At 45.7% G+C, this 21,246-nt stretch overlaps 1 protein-coding gene across 5 annotated transcripts in view; it reads left to right on the top strand.

Annotated features, from left to right (window-relative positions):
• Positions 1-20,372, top strand: part of SETDB2 (SET domain bifurcated histone lysine methyltransferase 2) — a 31,196-nt gene extending 10,824 nt beyond the window's left edge. For 2 of the 5 annotated variants that reach the window (XM_082215769.1, XM_082215767.1), the window contains 10 exons: positions 6,548-6,650; positions 7,600-8,154; positions 9,146-9,265; positions 10,862-11,031; positions 14,046-14,256; positions 15,061-15,166; positions 15,937-16,033; positions 16,691-17,010; positions 18,072-18,160; positions 19,192-20,372. In XM_082215769.1, the coding sequence (XP_082071895.1) occupies positions 6,548-6,650; positions 7,600-8,154; positions 9,146-9,265; positions 10,862-11,031; positions 14,046-14,256; positions 15,061-15,166; positions 15,937-16,033; positions 16,691-17,010; positions 18,072-18,160; positions 19,192-19,309 (1,889 nt within the window). In that variant the 3' untranslated portion in view covers positions 19,310-20,372. Of the gene's footprint in view, positions 1-6,547; positions 6,651-7,596; positions 8,155-9,145; positions 9,266-10,861; positions 11,032-14,045; positions 14,257-15,060; positions 15,167-15,936; positions 16,034-16,690; positions 17,011-18,071; positions 18,161-19,191 lie in introns of all 5 variants that reach the window. The other 3 variants (XM_082215768.1, XM_082215766.1, XM_082215770.1) reach the window with 2 other exon arrangements.
• Positions 20,373-21,246: the final 874 nt, after the last annotated feature.

Raw genomic sequence — 21,246 nt, 5'->3', positions numbered from 1 at the left:
AGGGTTCTGAAGCAGATCCCGAGGGTGACCCCTCCGGGGAATGGGCGTCTCGTGTCGGTTCCTCATCCGAGTCGAACCCTCGGAACGTGCTGGCTGAAAGCGTGGGCGTGAAAATCCAGTCGTCGAAAAAGTCCGCTGGCATTGGCCTATGGGGGAAAAGGGCATGAAACTCTTCCTTGAGCAGAGGTTCATCTAAAGCGTAGCCCGGCATCCAGCTGTTGGCACTGGCCGGGGTGCCCTCCTTAGCAAGAAGGTATTCTACCCCCTCTTCCCCCCATCTGGAGTCCAAAATCTCCGTGACTTCGTTGAGGCGCACCTCCTGTGCCACTCCCCGTTGCCTGGTTCCCTCTCGGAGCGGACTCGGCGCCGTTCCGGGTTCCTGAAACCTGTGCGGTGCCTTGTAGGGAGTGAGCACCGATCTGTGGAACACCGGATGCATTCTGGAACCCTCCGGAAGCGCCAGCCTGAAAGCCACCGGGTTGACCTGCTCTTCGACTTGGTAGGGCCCCAGTTGCTTATGCCCTAGTTTCTTCTTGGCCAACGACCTGGCCGGCACTGCGTGGGCTGCCAACCAGACCCAGTCTCCCACATGGATCTCTTCGCCAACCCGTCTGTGTTTGTCCGCTTGTACCTTGTATGCGTGTTTGGCCAGCTCCAAGTGCCGCCGCAGCTGATCGTGGACCTCCTGCAACTCCGACGCGAACGCATCTGCTGTCTGCGGCTCCCCCTCCACCAGTCTTTCCAGCCCCGGGAAGGTTCTGGGGTGCCTCCCGTTGTTGGCGAAGAACGGCGTGACCCCCGTGGACACGTGCTTCGTGTTGTTGTAGGCGAACTCGGCGAGCGGCAGGTAATCCACCCACGTCGCAGGCTGTTGATTCGCATAGCATCTCAGGTACTGCTGCATGATGGCATTGACCCGCTCCGCTTGCCCGTTGGTCTGCGGGTGTCTCGCCGACGCCAGGTTGATCTTGACGTTTAGGAAGTCCATCAGCTTCTGCCAGAAATTCGAGATGAACTGCCGCCCGCGGTCGGACAGAATAGACCGTGGCAGACCGTGAACCTTGAACACGTGGTCTATGAACAGTTTGGCGGTTTGTTCCGCCGTGGCCACCTTCGCACACGGGATGAAATGTGCCATCTTGGAGAACAAGTCCACCACCACCAGCACGGCCGTCTTGCCCCTCGAACTGGGCAGATCCGTGACGAAGTCCAGGGCGACTCTCTCCCATGGTTTGACCGGAGTTTGCAGCGGTTCCAACAGTCCGGCCGGCGGTCTGTGCACTGGTTTGGCCCTCTGGCAGGTGTCGCACCTCGCCACGTAGTCCGCGACCTCCCCTCTCATTCCGGGCCACCAGAAATCCCTGGCGACTAATTCCACCGTCTTCTCCTTGCCAAAGTGCCCGGCAGTGGGCGCGTCGTGCAGCTGATGCAGTACCTTGGCGCGAAGTTCGTCTCCCGGCACATAGATGGCCCCTTTGCGGATGAGCAATCCATCTCTCAGCTGGAACCCGTCGGTCGTTGCCGTGCCCCTTTGCATCTCTGCCATCTTTGCTTGCGCGAAGGAGTCATTCTGCAACGCTCGTCGCACCGCCTCCAGGTCCACTGTCGCCGCAGCGCACGCCCACACTGTTGGTGCGAAGATGTGCATGGCGGCCGCTGGCGTGGCGTCCTCCAGATACTGTGGCTTACGGGAGAGCTCGTCCGCCATGATGTTGGTGTCCCCCGGGACATACTCTATTCGGAAGTCGAAGTTCGCAAAGAACTCAGCCCAACGTATCTGCCTCTGGTTCAGGAACTGTGCCGTGCGCCAGTGCTCCAGATTCTTGTGGTCCGTGCAGACCTGCACCGTGTGCTTGGCTCCAATCAGGAAGTGCCTCCATGCTTTGAACGCTGCATGAATAGCCAGCAACTCCCTGTCCCAGATGGTGTAGTTCTGTTCGGACTTGCTGCGCTTCCTGGAGTAAAACGCTCCCGGCCTCCAAACCCCCTGCGGGTCCTTCTGCAGCAGGACTGCTCCGACGGCCCTGTCCGAGGCGTCTGTTTCAACTCTCATCGGCCTGCTGGGGTCGACATGAAGCAGCTGTTCTTCCGACGCGAAAAGACGCTTGAGTGCCTGAAAGGACTGCTCCGCCTGCGCTGTCCAGATGAACTTCTTTTTCTTGGAACTGAGCGTGTCCGTGATGGCCGCTGTCTGCATAGCGAAGCCTTTGATGAACTTGCGATAGAAGTTCGCGAAGCCGACAAACCGTTGGACCACCTTCCGGTTGCGTGGGCTTTTCCAATCCAACACCGCTCGAACCTTGCGCTGTCCATGGCGAGCCCCTTGTCAGACAACTTGTAGCCCAGGAAATCCACCTCCGTCACGTCGAATTGGCACTTCTCCAGCTTGGCGTAAAGCCTATGTTGCTGTAGCCTGCTCAGCACTTCCCTGACGTGTCTGTCATGCTCCTGCTGCGATTCCGAAAAGATCAGGATGTCATCCAAGAAACAGACGCACGTCTTGTAGAGGAGCCCCGCCAACACGTGATGCATGAAAGCTTGAAAAACGTGGGAGCCATTTTGCAATCCAAAAGGCATAACTCTATATTCGTAGGTGCCCAGGGGCGTGAACATGGCTGTCTTCCACTCATCTCCTTCCCGCATGCGAATGAGGTTGTACGCCCCTCGCAGGTCCAACTTGGTGAACACGCTGCCCTTGCGTACTTTTGCGAGGAGGTCGTCGATTCGGGGCATGGGGAAGTCCGATGGCTTGGTCACACTGTTCAAAATGCGGTAGTCCACTACGAGTCTTTTTTGGGGCGTGTCTCGCTTCTTCACAAAGAATACAGGACTGCCCCCCGCTGCCTGGGACTCTCGGATGAAACCGCGCTCCAAATTATGATCTATGAACTCTTTGAGTTCCTGCAGTTCGTCTTCAGACATGGAATACAGCTTCCCTTTGGGTAGCGCCGCCCCCGGCAGCAGGTCAATTTTGCAGTCATATGGTCTGTGGGGGGGTAGCTTGTCTGCCTCCTTCTCGCAGAAAACCTCCAAAAATTCTGCGTACTTGTGGGGAATCGCTTGCAGCGTGCCTAGCAGCAGCTGTGACTCCTCTTGCTCCCCTTCCTGCTGGGGCATGATGCAGTGTTCAGCACAAAAGGAAGAGCCGAAGGTCAGCTGCCTCTGGTACCAAGCCAGCGTCGGGCTGTGCTTGTCCAGCCAACTCATGCCCAATACGATAGGCGTGTCTGACAGTTGAGTGACGTTGAAGCTGATGATTTCCCTGTGATTTCCAAGCCGCAGCACCATAGGTGGCGTCTGCTTCACCACTTGCCCCCCTAGCAGCTCCCTGCCATCCACCGTGACAACCTGCAGGGGCAGCGTGGCAGGCAGCAACTGTATAGCGTGCCGGTCGACAAAGTCCTGCCCTATGAAGTCTGCATTGCTTCCCGAGTCGACGGTGATTGGCACGTCCATGGTGATTCCATTGGGTAGCTGGAGCGATGCGGTGAGCCTCACTACTGGCTTGGGCGGGAGGGGGTCCATGGGCGGTAAAATCTCTGGGGACTGCTTCACTGACACGTCTGGCTGGGCCCCAGTGCCTCTTCCTCCAGCCAGACATCGTCGTTTCCCTGCTGTGGTTCTCCGTGCTGCGTTGCTGCAGTCACCATTGCTGAGGCTGCAGTGTGCTTGTGGAGCCTCCGGGGACACTCTTTCGCCATATGCCCTGGATCCTCGCAGATATAACACTTCCTGTTCCCTCTAGGAGGCTTCGCTTTCACTGCTGCCGGTGCTAGGGCTCTGGCTGCTGACTGAGCCCTTGCACTCCCAACTTCCATCGGTTCCACCCCTTCCCCTGTTGGAGGCGTGGATTGCGCACGCGCTGCTTCTCTGGGAAGGAAGGAGGAGCCCCTGGCTGTTTCGCGCCCGCTGCGCCCTTCGTCCCTGCTCCACGGACGTTCTTCCAGCCGCACCCCCACCGCCAGCGCCCTCTGAACGATCTCCTGCGTGGTCCGGGGTCTCTCCCCCCTCGCAATCTCATCTTTAACCGAGTTGTGCAAGCCCTCCCAAAAAAGGTCTCTGACAGGAGCCGAATCTCTGTCCCATTCCAGGGCACTGACCAAAGCGAAAAAGCGGGCATGATACTGCCTTACGCTGGCCCTCCCTTGCCTTAGTCCATGCACCTCCTTTCGGGCAAGATCCACGTCAATGCTTGATAAAAAACACCCATCCATCGCTTTAATAAAGGCATCCGCATTTTGGAGCGCAGGATCCTTATCTCTCCACAAATTGCGCAGCCATGCTTTAGCGTCTCCATGCAAATGGGACATGATGAACCCCACTTTCTCTTGTTCATCTCTAAAGTCTTTGTGCAGCAGTTGCAGTGCACACATTACGTCTGCTCTAAAGTTGGGGTACTGTTGCAAATTCCCATCAAAGTGAGAGACCAGACCGCCTGTGCGTCTCCCCAACCCAATCCCCTCTGGTTTGGGTGTCTGTTGCCCTTGCTTCGTAAGCACGTCCAACCTGACCTGGAGATCCCTGTAGGCGGCAGCTGCTTCCTCCTCTCTCTTCCTGGACGCCAGCGCCTCGGCATTCAGTCGTGAAACTGCTTCTCTGAGTTCCGTTATTTGCTGTTCGGCCGTCATATTGTCTGCCGTTCGTGAGCTCTCTTGTAGGCACCCGCTTTCTCTCCTCTCCGCGAGGCCGTGGATGCCCACAATTTGATGAGACGGAGCTTACTGTCAGGGTTGCTTCCAGATCCTAGCTCACAGAGGATCACGCCAGCCAGCGATCGTTAAATAAAAGTCTTTATTGAGTTACAGTCTCCATTCTCGAGCTGCTGCGTGCAACCCTACGTCTTATGCTTAGATCGGCGAAGCTCCGTCTGAGTCTCCGCCCCTTGCGCACCAACTTAATATCCTAGCCCTGCTCCACCTTTTCCGCCTGACTGTTCTCCTCTGGGTCCCTCTGCCCCCCTGGGTCTCTTCCTTCCGGGATTCTTCTGACGCTGACCCCCCGGACTCTCCTGTCTCCTTGCGCCGGGCTTTAGGACCTGGCTCCCTTTCCGGGCTGCCTACTGCGCCACCTTCCTGTGCATTTGAACTTGGCGCGCGCGCCCAACCTTCCACTTTCCGTCTAACCGTTACTTCGCTCCCCGATGAAGGTGTGGCCACTCCTGACTCGTGCCCTCCCTCCTGTTGCGAGCTGCCAGCGCTTGATCCCTGGCGCCCTTCCTCATCCCTGCTCTCTAGCGGTGACGCTGGTCCCGATTTCCAACTGCTCCCCTCTGAGTCCCCTCTGGCTCTATCTTCCTGGGGTGTCCCCCTAGTCTCCCCCCTTGCCCTGGCCACTGGTGCTCCTTTTTGTGAATCTTCTGATTCGCTGGAAAGACTCGGAGATCTCGGGTCGTCGTCATCACTCATCCTTTCTTCTGCCTCCTCCCCCTCGCTCTCTGTTTCCTCCCTTGCCCTCGCCTCTGCTCCTGAACCCCTGACACATATGCTATAATGTTACTGTTTTACTTAAATAAATTGTTTAAATTGTTATTAAGGAAATGATTATTTTTCTCCTTCCAATAAAGTACAGCAGAAAAGTTCAAATATAAACAGTTAACTTGTTAAAACTCACAATAATTTAATAATTATCTGTCTATGTATTTCTAATAGTATAACCAAATCAGTAATTTTTGATATAACTGTAAAAAATATTCTGAAAATTTATTATTCCAAAAATGAAACCTTCATCTGGTTGTAAATATTAAGATTATACCAGCAAGAATGAGTCTTTCTGTTAAAAAAATGATTTAAATCAAGTCTAACTGACTAGTGATTTAAATCAAGTCTTACTGACTAGTGATTTAAATGGATTTGATCACCAACACATCAGTCACCAACCTTGCCTCTAGTTTGGCTCTTGAGCTCTTGAAGTGTTGGAAGAAATCTATAACATTTGGGTGGTATTCAACTAAGTTTTACTCAGACATTTCACCCAGTGAAATTAATTAACTTGGTCCTGTTCAATGATTTTAATGATTCTATTCTGAGCAAAATTTGGTTGAATGCCACTTACGGTGTTTGACATATTCTATCTTTCCAAAGGACAAAGCCACCACCCCCTATTCTGTGCAAATATGTTGCAGTCCTGGGAGTGGCAAATTAATCCATTATGTTGATTTCTGTTTTGATTTCTGTTTTGACAATAGTCACAGAATTCTTTTGCCTTAAAATCACCAGCTTTCTTGGGAGTCAGGGATGAGGTAGGATAAAATATACCCCGTATGTCCTCAGATCCCCAAAGTTTCACAGTGATTTGAAGCATGAGGGTGGAATTGGCATAATACAACTGAAGACACTCAGGCTGATGACAGCAGAAGTTTCTTGTCATGTGTGAAATAATTCAATATTAAAACAATGCACTTAAAATGCTGTCTTAAGACCTTTGTTAATATATGCATATTTACAAATCATTATTGGTTTAAATAAAAGTCTGTACTGCATTTAATTGTGACTGTTCTTAATTGCATCTAAAATGTATATTGCTAGAGTTTATATTTTACTTTTCAAAGTAAATAATGCTGTTACTGAAGAAGATGTGCAGAAATTTGAGCCTGGTTTACATCCTTCTGCCTCAAGTGAAATTATAGAGAATCCTGGAGATGATTTTTCTTTGTGAGTAAACCATATTTTTGTTGCTTTTATTTCTTAGGAGTTTGTAAAAATTAGGAACAACAAAACCATCTAGAACCCTACAGATAGGGGTGCTTGAGGATTTTGTTCATTCCACGTTTTGAGGTGGACAAAACCGTTGAAGTCACCTGAACCACTGTGCAGTCAGTAGGATAACAACACCTCATAGAGTACAAACCAAAGTGCATGGAATATGGCCCAAAATTTCCATTAAAATGCCCTTCATTGTGGTAATGGGGAGGAAGGAATGGATCACTGATAGGGAAATGTAGTGAAGTAGTGATTCACCCATCCCTAGTCCAAGTGTGACTGGTTATGTAAGACCTGCATATAGACTTCCATCATCTCTACCACAGTGCCTGTCCCTTTCTGGTCTGCCCATTCATTTCCCCAGGTTGCCTTCCCCTTCTGGCCTCCTTCCTCTACTTTCTCCCTAATTCTGCCCCGTTTTCTAAACCAGTCTTCCTGTCTAACCTCCCTTCAGGATCTGAGCAGCTCTGCTCAGGAGGAAAGGACCCAATCCTCATTCTGTAGGCTGAAGGTGACACAGAGGCCTCTAGGGATCCCTTTCTATCCTCCTCTCCTCCCCACACCCCTGACCAGAAAGTGAGTTTGGCTCAGGTGGACAAAGTCAGAATCCAGTGCTTGGGGCATGCCCTTCTTCCTCCACCCCGGAGCTCCTTTAGACAGAGGTTTCTGGATACCAAATGAAAAACATTCATAACTGATGTCAGCAATTTGCCACACATATTCTCCTCTGACCATTATTAATAAGATAGATGCAGAATGCAAATGTGATCAAAATGCTCACTTTTGTGGCTTGAAACGAGTGAATTCAATCAACAATTGTATCTGAACAAATGTTAACTAACTTACTGATTGCCTGACATATTTTTCTTCCAACACTTGCATGTGTGCTTGTAAACAGAAGAATGAAGATAAAGGAGGCGATACATTCAATGAGTAGAGGCGAACCTGCAGAAGTGTCTTCAAAATTCCCCTATGAGGATCATGTATGCTCTAAAGAATGTCTTGCCAAAAGGCCATGGAATTCATACAAGGATGAAAACCCTCTTCATCTGCCAATGCTGTGTCGCTTCCAAAGATGGCATGCCAAACCAGATTATGTGTCAAAGTCACACAATGTTATATACAAAGCTCCCTGTGGAAGGAGTCTGAGAAATTTTCAAGATGTTCAGAATTATTTGTTTCAGACAGAGTGCACTTACTTATATTTAGATCACTTTTCTTTCAATACCTATGTACAGGTGTTTAGAAACAATCCTAGTTGCCAGCCCTTTGTGTTTGATTTTGATATCAGCAACGGGGCAGAGACAATACCAGTTTCTTTCTGTAATGACATAGACCACGACCGACTACCTTACTTTAAATATCGGAAGGTCTCTTGGCCCCATGGATACTTCTTGAACAATTTCTCCAGCATGTTTATTGACTCATGCAGTTGCACAGATGGATGCACAGACAGGTATGTATTCTAAACTTACTGTTCAGCACTGCAAATACCCTTGGACATATTTACATGTATATTGAGGCAGAGTGGTGTGCAGCATTTAATCTACAGATTTGCAAAGAGTTAGCAGCTTTAAACTGCATTGCCAAAGGTGAGGACTTACCTGATTTCTACAAATAATCAGAGTTCAAGCATGGACACTGTATTCTATTCCTGGGTTTAATTTAAAGAGTGGGTGTTGGGGGCTGGACTAAGGAGGAATGGTGGGAGCCCCCCCCCCCTTCTCCTGAACCTTCCCAAGAACAGGAGGACAGTATAGATTTAGAACAGTGGTTTGCAGAAGGCCATAGTTCAGAGACTGCAAAGGAGAAAATCTGGGGAATATTGGGAGAGGAACAGCAAGAAGAAGCACTGGGGGAGAGACAGCTGACAGACTCAGTGTCCTTGGAAAGCATTCCTGATCCCCGCTCTCCCAGGACCAGGCGGGCATTGAGAGTAGTAGAACAGAAACCTCAGGCAGAAAGCTCAGATCAGCCGGTGCAGCGATGACATAGAATAGGAGAGACGGAGGGGATTGGACTTTACTCGGAGCAATGCCATTATTTAATAGAGACTGCATTCCTTCGTGTCTCTCTCTCTGAATAAATTATGTGGTAAGAACTCTTCTCGTTTATCTGCTTTTTGGTTGCCCCTGGGGGAGGAATTGGACACCTTGAAGCCTGACAGTGGGGTACACTAATGTACTTTTCAAAACTGTTTACTGAAAAGTCTTTTTAAACATGCAGAGAACATAAAAAGCTTTAAATAAGCAGCTCTGTTAAATGGAAAGGATCGTAATATTTAACTTGCTGGCTAAGCTGTCTTTCTTGAGACAGCTATTGGCTTGCTGTGCTACCTATCAGCTCCTTTGAAAATTTAATGATTAAACACATGTCCAGAGAGTAAATGGGCTATATTGCTTTATTTCATATCCTTATTTGCACTAGATCTACTGTGTGCTTTCTAGGACAAAATGTGCATGTCTGCTTCTAACTGAAAGAAACTGCCATGAAGCTTCCGTGTCTTCAGGAAAAGAAGCATCTAATGGATATAATTATAAAAGACTCGATGGACCTGTGCCCAGCGGGTATGCAACCCCAACTTTATTTTTACCTGAAGGCCAGACATTGTGGTTCCATTGTGTCCTTAATTCAAGCTGTCTTGTTTTGGTCATGTAGAGAATGGGAACCCCATTGCTTTGCTGTTCTATTTTAAGTGGCAGCTTTCAGCTTAACAGAAGAAAAGTGTAGCATTGAACTTGCCCCAGAAAAAAACAACTAAGAAAAAGGGTATCCTGGATCCTAGTAGACAAGATTGGGCAACAAATACGATGGAAATTGTGGTTCTCATGTACTAGCAGTTCCTTTATTTATATTATAAATTTATCGCAAGATACATTGGCCTGGCACCATCAGTATCAACGTTTAGATGCCAAGCAAGTACTTTCCTGTATTTGACTCTTAATTTGGGTCAGATAGTATGATACTCTAACCTACATTGATGTTCAGCTTTTAGTAAGCTGAGATAAAAGTTTTTATGTTGTTGCAGGATGATTACTTTAAGTTAATAATATTGCTTTATCTTTTTGAAGTACTTGAAATGTGTTATGTATGCTTTAATAATAACTAGTTTATACATATAATAATGATGATGATGGAGTGATAGCACAGTCAGTGGAGCATGAGAATCTTAATCTCATCTACACATTGGGTGAAAGATTCTACTTTGCAGGGGTTTGGACTGGATGACCCTTGTGGTCCCTTCTAACTCTTCTAACTCTAGAATGTTAAGTGGCCGAGGTTTTGAGATCTCCAGGGGAGTCCCTATTGGCACATTTGCTTACCTGTAAGGTTCATAAGACAGTGTTGCATGAGATGGCCTTTTCCTAAATGGCCCTCAGGTTGTGGAGTGCTCTCCTGTCTAAGGTGTGTCTGGCCACATGATTATGGACATTTTGACAACTGGTCAATACAAGCTTTTCTGCACAAACCTTTTTATGAAGTTTACAATTTGTTTGTGTTGAGCTGTATGGGATGACATGCTAAAAGGTGAGCTAAATAAATAGAAACATACTTTAACAACCAAAAATATGGGCATTATGCCCTGATAAAAATGGTTCCTCCCACCTGACCCAACACTCTGGAGCAGATTTCGAGGGTGCCCAGCAGGCTGCAGGGTTAAGGAGGGAGAAATTCCTTTGTGCAGGTGGACGTTTTCTGTGCAAGTTGGAACTGCAGTGTTTGATACAAGCCCCTAACTATAAATACTGAATGTGTGGGCTATACATTTTCAGAATGCATCATCCCACTGTACTGTTGGTACTTCCATGCTAGGATCCCTTTGTTGTATGTTGCTGCTCCTCTTGCTTTCTCATTTCCTTGCGCTAATTAAGCCTAACTCAGCCTCATACTATTCATACATTTGCTGTTTCCTATAGCAATGTGGATCTCTTGCATTGAGGCTTGTATTTTCTTCTGTAGGTATTCCAAATATTGTAGGTGCTAGCAGTTATGCTAGCGGTGCATATTGCTGCTTTAGTTTCCGCATCTAAACATGCAGCAGCTCCTGAGAAAGTGCTGGAGCTCCAAGAGGATCCTCTTGTCCTCAGCATTCTTCACTCAGCTGCTCTCCCCACCCTCTGAAATATTGAACCTGTAATGCTGCTGTTTTCTTTTTGTGGCAGAATTTATGAATGCAGTGTGTTATGCAGCTGTGACAAGATTATGTGCCAGAACAGATTAGTGCAGCATGGTCTTCAGGTTCGGCTGCAGGTCTTCAAAACTGAAAAGAAGGGCTGGGGAGTCCGTTGCCTTGATGACATTGACAAAGGAACTTTCATTTGTACATACTCAGGTAATTTAATGTAGTCCATATTTTTTATTTTTTTATTGCTTTTTCACAAATAGATATACATATGCAAATATCTTAGAATCATAGAGTTGGAAGAGACCACAAGGGCCATTGAGTCCAACCCCCTGCCAAGCAGGAAACACCATCAGAGCACTCCTGACATATGGTTGTCAAGCCTCTGCTTAAAGACCTCCAAAGTAGGAGACTCCACCACACTCCTTGGCAGCAAATTCCACTGTCAAACAGCTCTTACTGTCAGGAAGTTCTTCCTAATGTTTAGGTGGAGTCTTCTTTCTTGTAGTTTGGATCCATTGCTCCGTGTCCGCTTCTCTGGAGCAGCAGAAAACAACTTTTCTCCCTCCTCTATATGACATACTTTTATATATTTGAACATGGCTATCATATCACCCCTTAACCTCCTCTTCTCCAGGCTAAACATGCCCAGCTCCCTTAGCCGTTCCTCATAAGGCATCATTTCCAGGCCTTTGACCATTTTGGTTGCCCTCCTCTGGACACGTTCCAGTTTGTCAGTGTCCTTCTTGAATTGTGGTGCCCAGAACTGGACACAGTACTCCAGGTGAGGTCTGACCAGAGCAGAATACAGTGGCACTATTACTTCCCTTGATCTAGATGCTATACTCCTATTGATGCAGCCCAGAATTGCATTGGCTTTTTTAGCTGCCGCGTCACACTGTTGGCTCATGTCAAGTTTGTGGTCAACCAAGACTCCTAGATCCTTTTCACATGTACTGCTCTCAAGCCAGGTGTCACCCATCTTGTATTTGTGCCTCTCATTTTTTTTGCCCAAGTGCAATACTTTACATTTATCCCTGTTAAAGTTCATCTTGTTTGTTTTGGCCCAGTTCTCTAATCTGTCAAGGCCATTTTGAAGTGTGATCCTGTCCTCTGGGGTGTTAGCCACCCCTCCCAGTTTGGTGTCATCTGCAAATTTGATCAGGATGCCCTTGAGTCCATCATCCAAGTCGTTGATAAAGATGTTGAATAAGACTGGGCCCAAGACAGAACTCTGTGGCACCCCACTAGTCACTCTTCTCCAGGATGAAGAGGAACCATTGATGAGCATCCTTTGGGTTTGGTCAGTCAGCCAGTTTCAAATCCACTGAGTGGTAGCATAGTCAAGACCACATTTTACCAGCTTCTTTACAAGAATATCATGGGGCACCTTGTCAAATGCCTTGCTGAAATCAAGGTAGGCTACATCCACTGCGTTCCCTTCATCTACCAGGCTTGTAATTCTGTCAAAAAACGAGATCAGGTTAGTCTGACATGACTTATTTTTCAGAAATCCATGCTGACTATTGGTGATCACAGCATTCCTTTCTAGGTGCTCACAGACTGTTTGCTTAATGATCTGCTCCAGAATCTTCCCTGGTATTGATGTCAGACTGACTGGGCGGTAATTATTTGGGTCCTCTCTTTTCCCCTTTTTGAAAATAGGGACAACATTTGCCCTCCTCCAGTCTTATCTCTCCTCCTATCTTCTTCCATTTCCTTTAGTTATATAAACTATATTCTTACTTACATTCATTGCATTTTACTTTTCAACATACTAAAACAGTCACCAAAATACAAATCCCACCCAAAAGTCACCTTGGGGGGGGGGAGAACCATCCTTCAAATAGTTCCAAAGTAAAACCTGCGTATCTTGGTAGAAAATTCATGGTTAACATTAGACACTTGTGAGGCAGTAACTGGAATATTGATTGTTCATACAGGAAATGGATGGTAAAAATAGGTTCCAAGTGTTATGAGCTTATACATATGTACAGTAAACATGGCAGAACCCATCCCTCTCTTGTCTTGGGGGAGCCATCCAAACTGGTGGGCATCCCTACCTCTTGTGGAAACTAACTCTATAGTTTTAACTATGTGGTGGCCATCTTCCAAATACCAGGTCCAAAGAGAGAACTGGAGATGCACAAAGTCTTCTCAGTCTGCATAATGGCCCAGCACGCCTGGCATTCACAGGAAGAGAGAAGACAGATGGGTGTCTTGCCCACACTTGAATAAATCATGCCCCAACTCCTGCTTAGTTTTTTAAAAAAGAAGTCCAAATCCAAAATACCCATTGTAAGAAGCATGTAAGCCCGGTGTTGCCTGCAGCCAGCATGGATCCCTCCATATATGGAGAAATCAATTTGATTCATTTAAATAACCCCAATTATCCTTACCATAGAATGTAAACCACGCTGAAATTATTTAAAGCTGCTATATAGAGAGCTTGTTTGGGGCTTATTGCTATTCTGGAACCTGAGCATTTTATACTTACATAACAGGAATGGGATGAGAATTATGGAGAGAAGGGGGAGAAGTGTTTTTCTTTCCTTCTTCCTGAAGCATTGCTAGATAACACAGGGAGGGATGTCTTGGCCCCTCCAGCCCTAATCTTCCCCCAGGGTGCTTAGGATAAGCTGTTAGGGACTTTGGCAGGCCACTCCCTCCCCACCCCCATTTCCTCTCCATTCCCCCCACCCTCACTTATCAACTGACACGGTAGTGTTTTGTGCATCGTGGAAGCTCATGATTCAAAGTTCAATGTGCCTAACAATTTCCCAGGCTATGCAGAAAATACCGTCTTGTTTTTGGAAGGCCCAGGTTCACTTCCAAACCCATGAGAACTCAAGTACTCAAGGGCAGCCATGCTGACCTCCAGAATACTCTACTCCACCGGCAGCCTGATTTCCTCCGCCCATTTTTCACATTCTGTGACTGCTGAGCATCCTCAGTCTTCATTGGAGTTTCGCCTTAGACACTGTGTTGTGCTGACCTTGAGGTTCCCCTGAACATACTGATATTTTTCTCTTGTTTCTCAGTGGCCCCATTTGGACTCAGTTATGTTGGAACTAATCGCCTGAGTTCACTTTTAGAGTCAGTAATGTTAGGATTAAAACTTATATTTGGAAAATTTTGAATGCATTCATTGCTTCTGCAAACACCCATAACCATCTGTTTCACTGCAAATACTAGAATATAGAATATATCCTTTTTTTCTTTAGGCAAACTGATGAGCAAAGATGAATCCAGGCAACCTAAAGATAAAGGTGGTGAGGTTAAAGAGGAAGATACAGAGAATGGTGACAGAAGCCACACTTTATTTAAAAAAAGGATAAAACTGGATATGTTCTGTTCTGATTCAGAGACTGAAGTTATCCAAACCACTAGGAAGCAAAAATCTTTGCCTGTAAAAGGTGAAGATCAGCTAAGTGTGTAAGTTCAAGTAACAGTTTTGGGAGTCACTGTGAGTTCTATCCAAGATCTCCATGGCCAGTAAACTCCATCAAAGAAAAACTCAGCAGCACAGGCCATTTTTTATGTTTGGAGCAAGTGAATATCTCAGGCATTCTTTCCCCCAGGCTTCCCTTCCTTTTTTCTGATCATCCTTCTCCCTCACTTGGGAAGGAAGGACTGGCCTTATCAGTTGCTGACATTGACCCTGGCCTTGTCCAGCCTAGTGCAGTGGTCAGCCATTTATATTTTGTGTTGTTCCTTCCCGATACCACTGGCACAAAAAATGTTAATAACAATCGTAGTGGCAGCATGGTAATGTCTTTTGTTTGACCGGTTCTGGAAACCTTTCAAGCTAAAAATAACATTTCACATATCTAATGAAATAGTAGAGAACAGCTTGTCAACTTTAGTTCAGCATTTCTTCCAATATGATTGCATCTTCAGAACTAAAAGCCACGAAGGATTTTGAACACTTGGTCCTAATTCCCTGACTCTCTCATTTATCTGAGGCTCAAGAAGTTAAATTTATGTACACTTAAAAAAAACAAAAACCCTTAATATTGACAAGTGGGTTAACCTTTAGCCTGCTTTAAAACTCTGTGATAGGAAATTGTCTTCAGAGTATAAATGCTACTAAATGCTAATGTTTCTGCCTTGTAAAACTTCCATATAATGTTTGGTAAGAAATTTGCTTTGTCCTTTTGAAATTGTAAAATTTATAGGAAGAATATTTTATAATTCATTGTGCAAGTTGCATAAAGTCCTTTATCCATTTCTCTTTAGAATTCAGAGTTGTCAAAGCTACAGCTGTAACAGTACTCAGACTTACGAAGCTGTCACAAGACCGAAAACTCGAACATCTGTTCTTCAGAAACATCAGCGGCAACTAGTAAAAATTCTACCTTTTTTTGTCTTCAAGGAGTTCCACCTGCTTTCTCTGTCTATTCTTTTCTCAGCTATCAAAATGATTTGTGGTACAACAAAATCTGTTACTAGCTTGCTACTTCCTTCTCTTTTCCACCATGTAAAATGTGTATTTCTAACCTCAGTGAGATTGTACCCTTGTTTTGTGAGAAGTGAGGGGATGACCTGCCCACTCCTATTACAGGGTGCAGGTAGCCAAGTCTCTGTCGTCCTACAGCTGCTGCTGCTGCTTCTACTCCTCAAGTCACCATAGGCGAAGTGATAACGAGTGTGGATAAAAGCTTTCTTGTTCAGCCTGCCCATTGAAAAGGGGAGTGCAGTGGGCAGAAAATACTATTCTAAAATTTCTATGGACCATGGGAAAGTTGCTACAGTAGACAGCGAATTGTATCCAGCTATGTCAAAGAGTAGACCCTTTGAAATTTACAGTCTACTCTGAGGATGTCTTAGCAAATCTTAGTTGATTACATCACGGTGGCAAAAGAATATTCACAGAATGTTTATGTCTTGCAAGGGGGAGTGGGGAAAGTGATTTCTGTCACATACTTTCCGCACATTGGAGCGTAAATAAAATACCTTTTATTTCCAGACCCTATTTTCAGGTAATCCTGCATTACAATGTGCAAGGCATTGGGCTCTGGAAAGTGGCCATTTTATTCCTCACCATGTCAAGGTAACCCTAAGTGTAGGCTTTGAGCAAAGAACAAACTATTGATTATGAACTTTTCTTCTGAGGGAATTGCTGATGCCAGTTCAGATGATGATGGAAGTTCTGTGTGCCAGAAATCATCAAGAAGTAAACTAACTGCTACAGCCAAGAAAGGAGATGAAAGTAAGTTACTATAGGTGGGGTGTGACCAAGGCAGAATGCAGTGGCACTTTGACTTCCCTTGATCTGGACCCTGTTCTTCTGTTGATGCAGCCTGGAATAGCATTAGCTTTTATTGCTACTTCATCATACTGTTGACTCATGTTAAGCATGTGGTCTACTAAAACCTCTAGATTTTTTCACATATTTCCTATATTTGTGCAGCTGGTTATTCCTGCGTAAGTGTAGAACTTTATATTTGTCCCTATGCCTTCTACATTTGTCCCTATTGAAATTCATTTTGTTCATTTTGGCCTAGTTCTCCAATCTGTTGAGGTAATTTTGAATCCTAATTCTATCTTCTGAGGTATTTGCTACCTCTCCTAATTTTGTGTCATCTGCAAATTTGATGAGTATCCCCTCAATTCTTTCATCAAAGTTATTTAAAAAGATGTTGAACACCACCAGGCCTAGGACAGAACCCTGAGGTACCCCAATTGTCAGTTTTTTTCCCAGGATGGCGAGGAATCATTGGGTTAGGCCAGTCAACATCCAAACAGCAACTTGTCATTGTACACTGGAGACTTTTAATAACAGCATGAATGTTTGATATTGAAACTGTTGGACGAGTTTAACTTGATGTTCGCTAATAATACACTATCCTGAAATGTGTGTTGACAGAATCAAGTCTACAAGAAGAGCTTGGTGAAATGGTGAGCATCGTACAGTCCGAAGGTAGTGTAGACTGCGTTAAAGAGAATCCTCTTTTCAACACCACTTTGAACAGTAAGCCAGCTGTGCAAGATGACAGAGAGATTAAAAAAAAAAGCAAGGACCTATTCTGGACTCAAGATATACACAAGAAAAGTTTCAAGAGAGGGAGAAGAGAATCTGCTCATAAAAAGCAAGCAACGGAAGATAGCAAAGCATTCCTAAAGAATAAGGAGAGCCCATGTTTGCTGGATGCAACCAAGGAAGGCAATGTGGGCAGATTTCTTAATGTAAGTAACAGTGGTATGTGTGTCTGGTTTAAAGCCGGCTATTGTATTGCAGAAATCTATTCTGAATATGAACCACCTCCCTCCCTTGTAAACAGTGCACATCTGGTCCCCAGGCCCCATTTTTGCTTTTGGCATTACTGGCTGCACCATGCCAGTATCTTTTATGGCCTTGGCTTACTGTTTCCCTACAAGGGAGGGAAATTTGTGGCCCTCCAGATGTTGTTGGACTGCAGCTCTCATCAGCCCCCGCCAGCAAGACCAGTGGTCAGTGATGATGGGAACTGTAGTCCAGCAAAATGTGGAAGGACAAAAGTTCCCCACCCTTCCCTACATTAACAGCTGAGATCCTCAGTCAGCACCATTGTCAGCTTTCCAGCTTGCCTGTGCATCAGCAGGCACATGTCCAATCTCATGTCTGGCATTTTGCCTGCAGTTCACGGAGGTCCTCCTTCATACTGTGTGTGGCTGGGTGTTTAACCCTCAAGGCTTAGCTTGCAAGATAGTATGAAATGCTTGTTTCGCTCAGACATAGGAGGCTTGCTGCATTCAAGTTAACTGGGATTCTTTGCTGTGCATGTCTGCAGCTGCTATTCCAACCCTGTCCTGTGCTGGCAGCCCCCTCCATGGAGGCAGAGGTTTGGTCCCTGAGCAATGTTCTTCCCTTTTACTGCCTAGCATCCCAGAGAGAGTGATCCTTTTGCTTTAGCAGTTTGGCATTGAGAAGGGTGCCAGTGTGTCTCCCCTATTTTCAAGCACCCACACTGCTGTTCTAGCAGGATTGCCCTTGGCTGTCAGATCAAGATTCTTCAGGAACACGGGCAATAAAGCAATGCATAGTCATCTCAATATTATTGTCACAAAATCTTACTCGTTTAAAAGTAGATCCCTGCTCTGCCTCCTGTACTGTTGATGTTAAGTATCTGTTTTGGGATCAAAGGGAAGATCTTGCTGTAAAACAAGAGCACTTTAGAGATTTTTTTTCTAAACTAACATTTGCACAAGAAAGTATATTAATAGCAGAACCTGTCATTTTAACTTTCATTGGTTTGTTCCGTTTACAGCACAGCTGCTCCCCTAATCTCTTTGTACAGAGTGTATTTGTAGAGACCCACGACAGAAATTTCCAGTGGGTGGCATTCTTCACAAACAGGTTTGATGTATTTTATTGTTTTCATCTTCATCCCACTGAAAGAGCAAAAAAATGTTTCCAACTAGGGGGGCGGTGAAAGAGTACAAAACCTAGAACCTGTGCTTTGACGTTTATCTTTACAGCCTAGGTTTCAGCACACACTTTGCTGCCATCCAACCAATACTTTATTTTGCTAGAAAAATACTGTGGCAGGAGTTCTTTTTATAAAGACAAAATGTGTGTCTGTGTGAGATTCTCAGTTGCTGCTTAAGCTATAATGGCACATCTCTGCATGCGCTATTATGACAGAAGTGGGTGCTTAACTTACATGACTTCAAGGGGCAAGGAACAGCTCAGTACACTAAACTGATCAATGATTTGTTTCCTTTATCCTGGTTAAGGAAACAAGCCATAATTAAGCCGTAATTGGATTTGCACAAGCCTTGTGTACCTGTAGAAATGGAAAAAGAAACCAAGAAACGGCAATTAATTATAGTTTTCCACTGCATGCAAATCAGGAACTATGGTTTAGCTCACAAAGAAGCCAGAACAAGAGCACTTTAGAGATTTTTTTTCTAAACTAACATTTGCACAAGAAAGTATATTAATAGCAGCACTAGTCCCCATCACCTCACTTGACTTACGGCAGGCTCACAGCCACAGAGAAAGAGGGCACATAGATTTAATCGTCTCCCATTTTGGTCAGGCTGTTTTATGCATAGAAAAGGTTGTCACAGTGGGCTGGTTTTAGGAAAGGAGAGGAGGCATCATGCCACCGGGTCCCCATTTTTATGGGACCCTCATGGCAAAAGACCTCTCTGCATGATATCAACTTCTTACCTCCCCAAATGGCATGCATTTTGCTCACAAGGTAAAAGTGACTGATCTTATGTAGAGTGCCTTCCCCTCATTACAAAATAATCCCATTGCAATAGGTAAGTGTGAAGTTGTGCTTGTGGGTAGTTTTACACCCTGTTTTAGCTGTTGAGCATAAAAAATCCAGCTGCCTTTGGTTGCTGTTCTATTCACTGTGTGATATGTTTGCATTCTAGGCATGTAAAGGCTGGAACAGAACTCACATGGGATTATGGCTATGAAGCTGGAAGCATGCCTGAAACAGAGACTGCTTGTCAGTGTGGTGCTCATAAGTGCAGGAAAAAAATATTATAGAGTTTTTTTAGTCTTGTTAGTTGAGGTATTTTCAACGTTTTCCAGACCCAATACCCACTTTGAACCCAAACATATTTTGGGACATACAATGGTACCTCGGGTTACATACGCTTCAGGTTACAGACTCCGCTAACCCAGAAAATATTACCTTGGGTTAAGAACTTTGCTTCAGGATGAGAACAGAAATTGTGCTCTGGCGGCGCGGTGGCAGCGGGAGGCCCCATTAGCTAAAGTGGTGTTTCAGGTTAAGAACGGACCTCCAGAACGAATTAAGTACTTAACCCGAGGTACCACTGTAATTTCTTTTACCATATATTTGCACAGTGGTAGTGCTTCTGTTGCAATCCACCTTGGATCAGGCTGCGACTCACTAGAGGGTCCCAACCCACTAGTTGAAGACTAGTGCATTAGCATAACAATTAGCATTTAAGGTACAGAAAGGTATTGTGTTACTGTAGGCCAGTTCACATGAACATGTTTATCAGGTGATAATTGCAGTTGTCTCTTGATAGCTGTTTGACAGCTGAACAGGCTCTTGGAAGGTGGACTCCCCCTTCACTTTTTAATCATAGGTTGGGTGGCTAACTGTCATGGATGCTTTATTTGAGATTCCTCCCTTACATGGGGTTGGGCCAGGGGTCCCTTCCAACTGCACTTGTATGATTCTATGGAGCTTTAGAATGCTAGCACAAATAGAGGTATAATAAGCATGCTGCTTGACAACCACTGACACAACGGTTCATGGGAACTGGCCCGAAACCTCTCTCAGAAAAAGAAATCTGTCTTAATAAAAACAGATTTTGAAGGAGTTGGTCTAATGGGACTTTCACAGAATGAGATAGTTGTATATAAATAAATACCTTTCTCCTCTTCACTATCAAACTTAGCTTCAAGTACCTGGTTATTTGTGAGATACTTTCATAACAAGGTTGGGACTCTTTTCGGCTCAATGAATCAGATCAGCTTTGGCCTCACAGTCAGGCAGGATCTAGATACCTATGCACTTAAGATGTACCTGCTTCTATGATCAAGCCACTATTCTGTTAAAAACTCATTTTTGCTATTTGCTCTCTGGAGGTATCATTTGAATCAGATTTTACTACCACACTTAAGACTTGTAAGGATATATTTGCTTTGTTTTCATCTAAAGACAACAACAACATACATGCATACAAGTGAACACCAGGTCTAAGGCATGTCTGCAACTGAGTTGGGCCAGGCTTATTCAAGGACAGCCCCATGGAGGCTATGCTTTCCACGAAGTCTCGAGCAGCTCCTTGTAAGATTGTGTCAGCATGGATGTTGAAATCCCCTAGGACAACCAAACTAGGTGTCTCCAGGAGAACATCCGCCATTACCTGAAGCAGCTCGGGCAGGGAATCCTTGGTGCAGCGGGGAGGAATCCTGTACTGCCCCTATTGCCCAACTTCCAGAACATGCACTCAGAAAACTGGATCTTCCCAATAGGACGTCTGGTGCAAACTAATGACTTCCTAAAAACCATTGCAACACCCCCCCTCCCCACCCATAAGACCTTGGTTGCTGTGCGTAAGAGAAACCTGGTGGACCAGCAGCGGCAAGAACCGGCCCATCTGCTTCATCCAACCAAGTCTCTCTTACACATGCCAGGTCAAGTCCTCCATCCACAATCAAGTCATGGATGACAGCCGTCATGTGAGTCATTGACCTGGCATTGCACAACAGCTCCTTAAGGTCGTGTGGGTCTCCCTTGTTGATTCCAGTATCCTTCTAGTCAGGATCAGACCCGGAGGCAGAGATAGCCTTCAAACAACGACTAAACCTGCCTCCTTGGGAATGACGTGGTCTGGTCTTAGCGTAACTCCTCCTCCTGCCTATGATCACTGAGATTGGGTGTCCCAGTGCATTTGCCCCTATTGGCTGGGGCCCACTCCCAGGCAGCATTGACCATCTCCCCT

This window comes from Podarcis vaucheri, assembly GCF_965113315.1.
Source record: "Podarcis vaucheri genome assembly, chromosome: 3".
Classification (NCBI taxonomy): Eukaryota; Metazoa; Chordata; class Lepidosauria; order Squamata; family Lacertidae; genus Podarcis; species Podarcis vaucheri.
The sequence above is the reverse complement of the archived record's forward strand: the minus strand, read 5'-3'. Positions and strand labels throughout refer to the sequence as shown.